This window comes from Myotis nattereri, assembly GCF_964212035.1.
Source record: "Myotis nattereri genome assembly, chromosome: 1".
NCBI lineage: Eukaryota > Metazoa > Chordata > Mammalia > Chiroptera > Vespertilionidae > Myotis > Myotis nattereri.
The window spans coordinates 42,549,876-42,562,988 of record NC_138075.1 but is presented as its reverse complement, the minus strand read 5'-3'; the positions used below and the strand labels follow the sequence as shown (position 1 = coordinate 42,562,988).

At 43.6% G+C, this 13,113-nt stretch overlaps 1 protein-coding gene across 4 annotated transcripts in view; it reads right to left on the bottom strand.

Annotated features, from left to right (window-relative positions):
- CDKL1 (cyclin dependent kinase like 1) overlaps positions 1-13,113 on the bottom strand; it is a 49,466-nt gene continuing 36,353 nt past the window's right edge. For 2 of the 4 annotated variants that reach the window (XM_081086334.1, XM_081086335.1), the window contains 6 exons: positions 11,322-11,412; positions 10,599-10,799; positions 8,312-8,394; positions 5,396-5,452; positions 3,704-3,856; positions 7-1,697 (listed from right to left, as the gene is read on the bottom strand). In XM_081086334.1, coding sequence (XP_080942460.1) covers positions 1,590-1,697; positions 3,704-3,856; positions 5,396-5,452; positions 8,312-8,394; positions 10,599-10,799; positions 11,322-11,412 — 693 coding nt within the window. In that variant the 3' untranslated portion in view covers positions 7-1,589. Of the gene's footprint in view, positions 1,698-3,703; positions 3,857-5,395; positions 5,453-8,311; positions 8,395-10,598; positions 10,800-11,321; positions 11,413-13,113 lie in introns of all 4 variants that reach the window. The other 2 variants (XM_081086332.1, XM_081086333.1) reach the window with 2 other exon arrangements.

Below are 13,113 nucleotides of genomic sequence, written 5' to 3'. Positions count from 1 at the left end.
AATCCTCACTGGAGGATATTTTTTCCATTGGTTTTTAGAGAGCGAGTGGAAGAAAGGGAGGGAGGGAGAGAAAGTGAGAGAGACACTCAATTAGTTCCTCCTGCACGCACCCAACCAGGTCAGGCCAGGGATCCAATCTGCAACCCAGGTATGTGCCCTTGACCGGAAATGGTACCTAAGACCCTTCAATGCTCAGGCTGACGATCTTTACCACCATCAGCACTTAGACTACATTTTTAAAAAATATATTTTATTGATTTTTACAGAGAAGAAGGGAGAGGGATAGAGAGTTAGAAACATCGATGAGAGAGAAACATCGATCAGCTGCCTCCTGCACACCCCCTACTGGGGATGTGCCTGCAACCAAGGTACGTGCCCTTGACCGGAATCAAACCTGGGACCCTTGAGTCCACAGGCTGACGCTCTATCCACTGAGCCAAACCAGTTAGGGCTAGACTACATTTTTATTATTAGCTATCATAGTGTACACACACACACACACACACAGAGTGGGGCAAAAGTAGGTTTACAGTTATGAATACATGAAACTCGGTTTATTCTTATATTATTATTGTATTGTTTTCTATACAAGCAACTGTAAATCTACTTTTGCCCCACCCTGTGTGTATATATATTAGGTTTACAACCTAATGTCTTTCATGATCCAAGTAAAAGCTCACAAGCAATTTCTTCCAAAACCCAGATCCCTATAGCCCTACCTGCAGATCTGTCTCCAAGCCTGAGGCTGAGCTGGAGAGAATGAAGTTCTAAATGCTTTTAGGCTGGCAGGTGTAGTTCTTGCCAACCCTATAGGTTTTGTTCTACTTCTTGATCACCTTGGCAGCTGCCAATCTTCATGCCATTGTTAGCAAGGGGAATTGAGTGAACAAATGTAGATGGATATAGTAAATCCATCTTGCCTGAAAAAGTGACGAAGATGCATCCTTTACTAAAGGTAAAGACAAAAGTACATGGGGAAAATATCTATAAACATATCACTAAATATATAAGCATATGCTAGTCTTTTGTGATAATCCATGATATTAAATATTTTGAACAACTCTTAAATATTCCAAAAAATGGTTTACATTTTTAAAAACAAAGAGATAGAGCAAACAGGAAGTGGGATTTTAAGTATTTTGATTTCAAGAACAAAAACTTTTTAAATATGATGTTGAAGCAATCTGAAAAAGCAGGAGATAGGATCCAAGGAAATACATTTGGGTGTTTTGTAATCTATTTTTCACTTGTTGCATATTGTACAACTGAAGCATAAATCCTTTTTACGTGACTAGTTTTGCGAGAGGAATGGGCAGTAGATACTACTTATATTTCTGTCCATAAGTCCAGCTACTTAGATACAACAAAAACACAAGTGGAAATCAAAACGAGTTTTTCCTTTCTGTTCTGGATACCATCATCAAGCATGGAAGATTGCTTCTGGAATTTCCCTTCACATCTTGCCAAGTGGCTTCCTCCAGTTAGTTACTTATGTTTTCTCAACATTGTCATGGTCTTCAGTCAAATGTATGTTTTATTTTCTTGGGGGTTATTGATCAGTTCTTTTTTGTCATCCATCTCCAAGCTCCTTAAATGTTTGGAAAACGGTAGTTAAGTTTCTTGGTATTATAGTAGTACTTCTTATTATCCAAAGCTGGAAGGATGCTGCTGCCAGTCAACTGAGGTAGGTTCTGAAACTGAAAATACAACACATAGAATTAGGTTCAACATCATACACTTTTTTCATTGTTGATAACACATCACAAAAGACATAAAATTTTTAGCATAGAAATACTTTTTCTGCCCAGAATCCAGAACCTGAGAAAGGACAAAACATTTAATTTTGGTCCCTACTTTTGCTTTTAGAGATTTATTTCATATTAAAAAGAAAAACATGCACATTAAGGAAAATTTAGAGAATGTAAAAATGAAAAATCTACATGTTAACATTATTGGGGAAAAGCAGACATTCACAGGACCTTAGGAACCTTTTAAGCCAATGCCTTGTTTTATAGGAAAGAAAACTAATGTCGGGGCACTTGGGCGATTTGCCCGCTTACTCCTTGGTTAAAAAGAACTCCCTTCATGCTACCAGAAAATGTCATGTGAAAGTAAGGAGAACACACATATATTATTTGTGTGTGTGTGTGTGTGTGTGTGTGTGTATGTGTGTATGGCTAAACGACTGGCCGGTAAGTATGACGCGCACTGACCACCAGGGGTCAGCTGCTCAACGCAGGAGCTGCTGAGCTGTGGTGACTTGGCAGTGGTGGTTCCTGGGTTACGTGCCCTGGAACCAGAGAGGAGCGAGCCTGACTCCGGGGTGTGACACCTGAGAACTGCCCTCTGGCAATCTGGGACTCCTCAGGGGATGTCAGAGAGCTGGTTTCGGCCGATCTCCACAGGCCAGGCTGAGGGACCCTACCTGCCGGAAGGACCCTGTTCACTCCACAGACGCCCTTTGAGCTGCAGTGTTGCCCCAGGTGCAGCTGGCTGGGGAAAGACTGCGGGAGGTTGGCTCCAGGGCATGTCCAGCCCATATCTCTCCCAGTTCCGCCCTGCCAGCCACCTTCTAATTAATTTCCTTTCAATGTACACGAATCCCTTCACTGGGGCACTAGTTGTACTATATAGCCATAGGTATCTGAAAAGCAGGTACTTTTTATTTTTCAATCAAACAGCTTAATTGTTCAGTACTTACAAGTAATACAAATTAGTGGTATTCCCATATTCTTTCAAGTAAAAATATTTCCATCAAGACCCTTTATTCTTAAACACAAACAGCATGATAAGGGGAGAAAGTCTATTTCCAGTCTGTCTTGCTATTTGGATCACATATAATAGAGAATAAAATAAAAGCATTCTTAATTTTGAAACTCTGGTCTATCTTAGGGCCCTGGAGTTCATTTGGTATCTGTTCCTAATGGCCTGAACAACCTCTTCCCTCCTCCAAACCTCACACACACCATCAGATATCATTCAGCCTGCTGTGCAGTGGAGGCTGCAAAATTTAAGGCAGTTCCGGAAGTGACTAGGGCAGCCAGCTCATCTTAGTTGTGGTTCCGACTATAGTCCATTCTAAATTTTTACAGCTTTTGGCTTATGACAAGGCAATGGAAGGCCATTCTGCCACTTTACGCCAATCGCGACGCTTCAGGGGCTCCCAGCGTGCCGTTTGGGTGCTATTTGGTTACATGCACTGTCCTGCTGCGTCACTGAGGCACTCATCACTGCATTTACCCTAGCCAACTCTGACGATTAAAGGATCAGGATGGAAAACACTTCCTTTTTGGTATAAACCTGGGATGTCAATATTCAAGGTAAACAAGATGACCCAGAGCTAGCTGGGATAAATCTGACTTCATTTCCCAAAGCTGGACTGACACCCGGGTACCGGCTGAGACCTGTGCTCATGCACGGCAGACACCCTGGCCCTGTGTGGCAGCCGGGAGCTGCAGGGCAAGGGCACCTTTAGGATTCAAGGAGAAGGAGCCTTAGGAGGCAGCTGTCTCTCGGGGCCCTGGTTGGGAAATCATGTGACCAGTGTCCCGGGGCTGGAACGAGGTGCTAGAACGAGGTGCTGGAGCTGCAAGCCACAATTGCCACTCAAATATAGATTCAGACTCTTTCACCAAGTGGCAGGTATGCGGTCATTCGAAGCTGTAACCTTGGATGCTTTCGTAAAGCAGTGCCCCATTTTTACCCCAGGCAGGTGCTTTGGGTTCTGTCTCAGGGTCTTCCTTGTTGGTTTGTCATATTTTGCCAAATCCCTTATTTCTCTGATGCTGTCAAAATATGGGTGCTGCAGCAGCTGTTCACACGTCAGTCTCGCCGCAGGATCCATGTGAAGACAGCCCTGAAAGAAGAGAACATTCCATCTTACTTTAAAAATAGAATACTAACTTATTAATGTAATTTCTTTCTCCTTTGTAAGATTAAACTTAGTTTAATCAGTTGGAAACAAGAGGGGGAGGGAGGAAGTAAAGGGGGAAAAAACATCCAGTCATGATTTTAGTTCCTTCCATGATCATTCCTAAATGAGAAACCACGTACTAGTTTCTAGAAATAGTAACAAAAAATCATTTCTCCACCTTGTTCTCTTCCTGAGAACAGTTGGTGCTCTGCCCTGAGGGAGTAGAATACACTTAGTCTGTTTAGCCCCTTGCATGTACTTTGTAAAAACTAGATGTGGTGCCCTAGCCAGTTTGGCTTAGTGGACAGAGTGTCGGCCTGCAAACAGAAGGGTCCCGGGTTCGATTTTGGTCAAGGGTGCATGCCCAGTTGTGGGTTTGATCCCCAGTGGGGAGCCTGCAGGAGGCAGCCAATCAATGATTCTCTCTCATCATTGATGTTTCTCTCTCTCCCCCTCTCCTTTCCTCTCTGAAATCAACAAAAGAAAAAAACAAAACAACTAGATGTGTATTTTTTAATTTAAAAAATAATACTTACACGTGGTAAAAAGAAAATGCCTACAAGATTCAGCAAAGTCTCTCCACCACTCTGCTTCTTCCATTCCCCCTTCTAAAATCAGATTTTTTGTGTATGTTCCTTCAGAAATAGTCTATGCATTACAAGCACATGTGTCTGCATGGAAGCAGAGGCATAATATACATCCCTTTATATTACAACATTCTTAACTATTTGCTTTGCCAATAAATAGGCCATAGGGCTCATAATTGAATAGATTAAATCTCATGACCCCATACCCCAATGAACTGTCTCACATTTTAAATTATGTTATAAATGCATCAGTAAATGCATTAAATACTTTTTGAAATGGATGAAATATATTGATAGTAACTTGCAAATATTTTAATTGGCACCTCATTTACATAAGACATTTCTAAAAATGTGTATGTATATAAAGTTTTGTATATAAAGCTTTAAAATCAAAATCTACTTCAACTATACTAGGGCTTTGGCTCTTTAAAAGGATCCTATGGCTAAACATTTTTCGAAGAAAAGTATCCTTTTTAAAAACAAGCACCACTCCTCTGAAATTTCTATTTTGTGTAAATTTAGAAGTCAAATACAATGTTGGGTTTATTTAAAGTGGTGTGTGCCTCGGTTGGGCATCTCCCCTGTACTGAAAGGTTACGGGATCAATTCCCAGTCAGGGTACAAGTCTGGATTTCAGGTTCCATCCCAGGAGGGGGCATGTAGGCGGCAGCTGATGAATATCTCCCTCGCTCTTCTGAAAAGCAATTTAAAAAAATCTTTAAAGTGAAAAACACTTACAGATGTTATTACCGTAATAGAATGGGACCCATTTTAAAAACTGAAAATATTTATACTTTTGAAAGGAGAAGAATTCTGAAAGGAACACTTTTCAATCTGTGGATTCCCCGGGGAGAACAGAGGCTGTGTGCTTCCTGGCTGGAAACCATGATTTTACCTTCAAGAGCCCCAGGGCAGGATAAGAGATGTTTGGAAATTTTAATTCAAGTGGTTCCTGTTTAAAAAAAAGAAGAAGAGGGAGGTTTTATTTACAGCATGTATCCAAATAGGAGGTTACCTCAGATTGCATTTCTTTTGAGTGAGAGAATCACCTTCCTGGCACCTTCCTTGCCTCCTCCACCCTCTGCCCACCATACCTGTCACCTGCAACAACCTCCCTTTGCCTGTTTCACAAGCTCCTTCTCTCCCCACCTCCAAATTGCTTTTCCAGTTTTCTTCCTAACCACTCCTCTGACTTCCTGGAAAACTGATGCAGGCAGCAAATTAGGAGAAGACAACACTAGTGAAAGAAAAAAAAATTGTCAAGCAATTGTTATTTCTTTTTTTTCTGCCTCAAATTATATAACTTGCCTTGCCTTAGATAATTTTTGGCACCAACATTGGCTTTTATATAGAGGGGCCCAATTATTTGCATTTATTGACATTCACAAAAACGAAGCTTCCAAATAGATTTTTTGTTACCCAGGTGAACAGATGCCTCTTGGTTTTCTGAAATAAACTGCTGTGTCCTACCACAAGAGCCTGCTGTCTCCCTGATCATCCTGTTGTTTAAACTGTCTCCCAAGCAGATATTCATCAAACTCTCTTTGGCCATGTAAGACCAGTCACATGCCGGAGTCAATGAGAAATAGCAAACAGGATAAAGTGGGAGGAATGCCCAATGTCAGACAGACAGACAGGCTAGTTAAAGAGATATGCCACTGACAAAGAGGCTAATCAGAGACGGGTGCTGAGAAAATAAGAACCAGTCATCTGAGTAAAACAGATGGCCAGCTGTGCTGAGCGCATAAAGGCGGCAGTGTGGCCAGGCTCCTCGGATGACACACTCCCTGGTGCTGCAAGCACAGTGTTCTTTTGGACAGGGAACCAGCCAGCAACAGCCAGTTCCCGAGTGTGCACTTATTAATCACGGATAAGAGACAAGAGCCTCAGATTTGGAATTCCCTACAATATACGGAGAGAAAAAAAATCCTAAAGCCCCCATCCCCCCAGCTTAAATCAACAATTTTCAACCGTGTGCTGAAAGAATTTTTAAAAGATGCAATACCTGACCTTTTTTCTCTTAGGTTATCAAATTAAAAAATGACAACAGCCAACACAATAGCTGTCCGGTGTGAATGAATCAAAATTATACCTATTTTTTTTTTTTTGTCAGATCGGCAAAAATATATTTTTTTTTGTTGTGCACAGAATTTTAGCAATTGGTTCATCTGTGCCAAGTTTGAAAACCGCTGGCTTAAATATTTCCCTTGCTATTTCTGTGTGTGGAATCTGAGCACGGCCAGGGATGGACCTGACATTGCAGACATTGAGCCCTGCTGTCTCAGCACAGTGCCTCCGAGGCCGCCGGCTGTTGGCTGTGATAGGATGGGCCCATCCTGCCTGCTTGGCCAGTTTTCCCGGCCCCAGAAGCAGCAGGCCTCCCCCAGCAGCGTGACCGCCAGCAGAGGGACTCAGACACAGATGTTGAACCAGCACGTCCTCTCTGCTGCTTCTTCCTGTATTTCTGTCAACAGGAAATCCCCTGCAGGACAACCTCTGGGAAACCACGGGAAGCCTTTTACATTTATAAAACCGGGGTTGTTTCTGAGGCTTCACCGGTAGACAGGGAACAGGAAACCGCTAAGGGATATTTAGTGTGGAACTGGGAATGTCCAGGTCACCCGGGAGCCAGCTGGGTCACCTCCCACATGGCAGGTGACATCCCTGCCTCTGTCCCAGCGTGCTCCCAGCACCACCCACTTTTCCTCTTGCTGGTGGCTGCGGGAGTGGGAAAAGGAAGCCTCGCTGTGAGACAGGCCCAGGGGAGCAAAGCTCAAGTGGAACTTGATGAAACTTCCAGGTGGAAACGGAGCAACCCCAGGGTTAGTTTCCATTTGAAAGTACTTTCTGTGACAGCAGAAACTCAGGATTTCACAACCCTCCATTGCGCTCTGAAATGTTTTTGATGATCATACAGGCTCATTAGAAGACATAACAAATATTTAAAACCATAAAGGAAGAAAAAAATTACCCCACCACAGAGAGATATATGCTGTTAATATTCTTGTGTATATCCTTGCAGTCATTTATTTCACAAATGTCAAAAGCTTTGCATGATTTTCCAAAGATTGTCAGATTTTTTATACTTATATATAAATACATGTATTGTGTATTAAATACTTATTAAAATTATGTCAAATTATGTATACTGATTCATAACCATTTTTTTCCATTTAGCAATACGTTGTGAACTTTTTTTAAGTGAATACATAAAATCTGTTTTTATTGGCTATGTGGTATTTCTATTGTAAGGCTATGTACCATAAGTTATTTAATCCCTTTAGTGATAGGACACTAAAGGAAATTATTTCTATTAAATAATGCTATGTATTTATGTCTTTGTCTAATGATTCCATTGGAATAAATTCTTGAAAGTGGACTAAGAATATGCACATTTTTAATTTTTCAGTTTTTTTAGAATGAGTGCATTCCCTACATTGGCCAAAGAGGACAGGCACTGGAGGGAGGCTGGCCATGCAAACTCAGTAGAGCAGGGCTTTAGGACAATGCTGGATTTTCCTGGATAAGTCATTGTCTAAACGTTGATTGGCTCTGAGCTACCTACCTTCAACTGCTGAAAATGACAAAAGACAGGTGAGGTCAGGGCAGGCACTCTGCATTCCTGTCCATCATGCTCTCTCACCTCTGTTGTCAGCAGCTTACTCTAAATTAGCACTGACAGCCAGGGTCTTCCTAGCCAATTTGCCCCAATTTCTTTTTGACTCTTAGACTGACCTTGCAGGGCAGACTGGGCCATGGGGCTGACATTCAGCCCTGACATGCAGAATGCTTTCCAAACTGGGTCACTCACCATATCTTCAGGGTCTGGAATTTTCACCCCACTGAAGTACTGATTGGTGCTAAATACTTGCTGGTGCCTAGGGATGAGATCTCCTTTGGACAAGAAGAAAGAGGAAGGTAAAACAAGAAGAAAGAGGAAGAGTTAGCAAGCACTGATTTGTGGTTTCCCTCCCTGGTGCTGTGTCTGTCTGTGCTTACACCTCTGAAGTCTGCAGTCTGCTCTCCCAATCAGAGGGAGGGAGAGGCTTTGAGGCAACCTCAACAACCTGTACTGGGACCTGCAGTGCGGCAAGCGCTGTGTTAGGCACAGAACAAGCACGCACAGGAATAGGAGGCTACAAGGTTCTTGCTCCTCAAACCAAACAACTCAGAAGCACACACACACACACACACACACACACGCACGCACGCGCACACACACATCAAATAGCAACCCCCCCTTTTAATAGCAAAAGTGCAATAACTACAAATCAAAATCATGTTAACTGAATCCTGATGGGTTAAGACAAAAGTGTACTGGCCTAACAGAACAGTGCCTGACACATAGCAAGCTCTCAGTAATTATCTGAGGAAGGAAAGGGGAGAAGGAAGGGAGGGGAATCATGGAGGATCTAGCTCAGGGGTGGGCAAACTTTTTGACTCGAGGGCCACAATGGGTTCTTAAACTGGACCAGAGGGCCGGAACAAAAGAATGGATGGAGTGTTTGTGTGAACTAATATAAATTCAAAGTAAACATCATTACATAAAAGGGTACGGTCTTTTTTTTCAATAGTTTTATTCATTTCAAATGGGCCGGATCCGGCCCGCGGGCCGTAGTTTGCCCACGGCTGATCTAGCTGGAAGGAAGACATTTATAAACTGGAACCACCTTTTCTTGTTTCACCAAGTAGCCAGCACCTGAAAATCCCATTTTCTCTGCTCTTTAGAAGTATTTACGATATGAAGCAATGAAACAAAAGGAGCATTTCTGTATTCTGGGGATTATGTAAGGCTCACTCTACCCACATTTCAGCCAAATCAGATAAAACTGTCCTCAGGAAAATTCTAGGGATAGAATTTGAAGAGGAATTTCGCTCAGAGAACACAAGGAGATCCTCAGAGCAGGGCGCCCCTGAGGTGCACTCAGATCTACTTCCTAGACCAGCGTGAACAACATAACCCTCCTAACCAGGCCCCCAGAAACGCTGCTTTTGGGCTGGGCTGAAGTTCCTACCACAGGGTATCGAGTTGTCTAATTTTACCAATTTGGTTTGGAACTTTACCTCTCACTCAAACCCCAAAGCTGCTGTCCCACCCCATTTTGGACATAAGCAGCCAAAATACACTCTCTAATGCCTTTCCCAGACCTCAGTGGTCTTCATCATGAGAGCAATGCCTGGATCTTAACAACCTTCTTCCATCAGAGCTGTGGGGGAGGCATGGAGAAGGTGTCCTAAAATCACCAGGAGAAACACAGCAAGGAAGGCTGAGCGCCCCTGGAAGGGCTCCCAGTCTCTTTTGTGTCATCAAAAGAAGCCATCAGCAAATATGTACTGCCTACTATGTAGACAGTACACGCTGGTGGACAGATAGACATGAAAGATACGCTCTCACCCTCAGGCAGCTTACAGCATATCAGGGAGTAAAAGGCATGGTGACAGCAGGTGCTACAAGCGTTCAGAAGAGGGCAAGTGGGTTCTCAGGGGAGTAGCAGCTGAACTCCTAACTTCTGAAGAGGACAATCACTGCTTATAGGTCTTTTGATGTCTCTCTCCTTCTCTCTCTTCTCCCCTCGCCACCTCCACCCCACAAGTAGAAAGAAAGGAAGGGGTGGGAAAGCAAGACAAGCAAAATGACATTAGATGAATGACTCTCTTCCTGACACCTAGAAGGTTGAGAATCTTTCTCTGAATAACCCAAACAAGCCTGGCAGGCTGGAGTCAGGACAACCCACGAATGAATGACCACATTGTCATAAATGAAACGAGATACATGAGCATCCTGTAAGCTGCTCAGCCCTTATAGAAATGTACGCTGTTACTGTTGCTGTGATCATCATTCAGAGTTTCACTTGATCCAAATTATGCCAAAGAGACAATCATGTCTTTTTGGACAATAGTACACACTCAAAATTGTGGATTCTTTTTATTAAAACAAATGTGGGCGCCATTAATGGAGTCATTTAAAGGAGGCGATGAGAGTGTCCTCCCTTCGTAACTATAAAGGGCATCAGGCGAGCCTAGGAACGTGGCTGCCCTGCACTGATGTGGGTAAAACTACCCAGTTGCCCAAAAGGTAGAACAGAGACACCACTTACCCAATGTTTTCCTGATCAGATAGAGCTGATCCACATCGGATTTTCCTGGCCACAGAGGCACCCCTGACAGCAGCTCAGCAAAGACACAGCCAATTGCCCAAACATCTACTGGGGGGCCGTACTGCATGTCCCCCACCAACAGCTCGGGGGAGCGGTACCACCTGGTAGCCACGTAGTCTGTGTAGTAGTCACTTGGTCCAGCTGGCCAGTGATGGGACATGGGAAACAGAGAGAACAGTGCAAGCGTGGAATCAAAACCGGGAGGGGGAAGACCTCAGACATCCAGCTGTGCCCCATCATGTGGCTTTTCTAAATCACTGGGTCCTCAATACGACTTGCACATTAAAATCGCTCGGAATATAGAACTTTCAACATGACTGATGCTTGGGCCCCACCCCAGTCCAATTAAACCACGATTCCTGGGCGGGGGAACCAGTATAGTTTTTATAGTTATAATTCCCCATGTGATTCTAACTTGCAGCCAAAGTTGAAAACCACTCTTCTAAAATAGTACTTCTGGAAAGTACGATATAGCTGGGCTATAGCATACATGTTTAAACTACTGTATGTGTCTACCTATTTTCAGTAATCACATAATTGTAATTTATAGTAAGCTAGTATATACTTAGTATATATAAGAACCAGGTTTCGATAGCATTTAGATCATTTATTATATAAAGAATCTTTCCATCATTTATACTTAAGAGAAACGTTAATACTCACTCAAAAGTCGAGCAAATCCGAAGTCACACAGCTTAATCACGGAATGTTTTGTGATGAGGATATTTTCTGGCTTCACATCTCTATGTATGCACTAGTCACAAAAATCGAACCAAAACAGATTATTAAAGAGCAACTATACTATGTGGGATCAATAAAACACATGAATAATGAGCAAAAATAACTGAGAAATCATTTGACCTTCTCACTGGCCTTTTGGATAATAGGATGAAAAATACCAAAATTGGCAAAACGTAAGCATGAAGTAAATCTAGTACCACGCCTATCATAGCCTGAATCATCCTAAATTCCTGAACGTCCCAAAGGGACCGACAAGGGCACCCAGGTAACTTTACATTGTAGTTAAACACTTTTTTAGTATAAGTATGTCTTACGGAGTATTTGGCATGTACTAGTGTGTAATCTGGCAACCCTTCGTGAAAGGGAAACGTTGAAAAGCTTGAACAGGGCTTTGCTGGAGCCACAGGCTGGTGCATAAGTGGGATTCCTGGTTCAGTTGTTTAACAGAACAGAACACCGTCCGCCTGGTAAACAGGACGAGCGCTGGGCCTGCCGAGATAAGCTGGGGAAGAGAAGGGCGGAACCACAAGCCTCCTGCGAGGCCTCCCTTCCAGCTCTGACATGTGTCCTGACAAGATAAACAGGCGTGGGCCGCGCTCACCCTCTGCAGAGAGTCGCTAGATGTCAGCTCCGTCCCACACACAAGCGTTCTCGGAGCTGCGTCCACCCCACAGTTTAGACTCCAGTCACCTGTGGTTTCCAAGCCACAGCGGACATGGTTTCACAGGGAGATGTTGGAAGAATGCTTAATAATCTTCACATGATTTTCTGATTAAATACTTTTCTTGGCAAAGAACAAGTCAACAACTTGGGTAACAATTAAATGAAAACAATTGGGTTAAAATGCTTTTCAGGGCTCCCAATAAATAATCCTGCCCTCGGCCAAGCTTGTTCCTCTCCGGAGAGGAATGTTGGCTCCTTCTGCAGGAGAGACCCCCTTCGGCTGCGGCTGCAACCCTGGGGCATTCTTGCCTTCCTAGCGTTTGGAAAGAGGACAGAGGCACTTCTTGGGCCTGGCCTCGTACTCTCTCCAAACGACCTTCAGGGTGAGAGAGCAGTGTCAATGTTCCCCCAAAGGGTATTCATGACTGGAAAACATTTGGGGAGACAATTTCTGAATTATTTTATTACAATCTTATCTGGGTCTCAGCAATTAATGGCCCTGAGATCCCTCCACTCTTCACCACTGGCTCACATGTTACTATAAATGGGCACACCCGTGGATATCATGGTGACAGATGGTCAGCAGGACTTGTAAGCAAGAATGTGCTCCTAGTCTGTTCTGGGAATTCTTTACAAGTTTCTACACCCTCCCCCCACCAGCACATGCGGCCAAACAGTGTGGTCAGCGGCTCTCCAGGGAACTGTGGTACGCGTTGGTCCTTACTGTCTGATGTCCCCCACCAGGGCCGTTATGCAGTCTCTCTGGCTCCCCGTCCTGAAACCTACTCTGGGGAAAGCGCTAAGCCTCACTCACAGTAAACAGCAATATAAAGTGTCCATGCTGCCCTAGCTGGTTTGGCTCAATGGATAGAATGTCGACCTGGGGACTGAAGGGTCCCAGGTTCGATTCCAGTCCAGGGCACATGCCTAGGTTGTGGGCTTGATCCCCAGTAGTGGGCGTTCAGGAGGCAGCTGTCCATGATTTTCTCTCATCATTTATGTTTCTATCTCTTTCTCCCTCTCCCTTCCCCTCTGAAATCAATAAAAATAT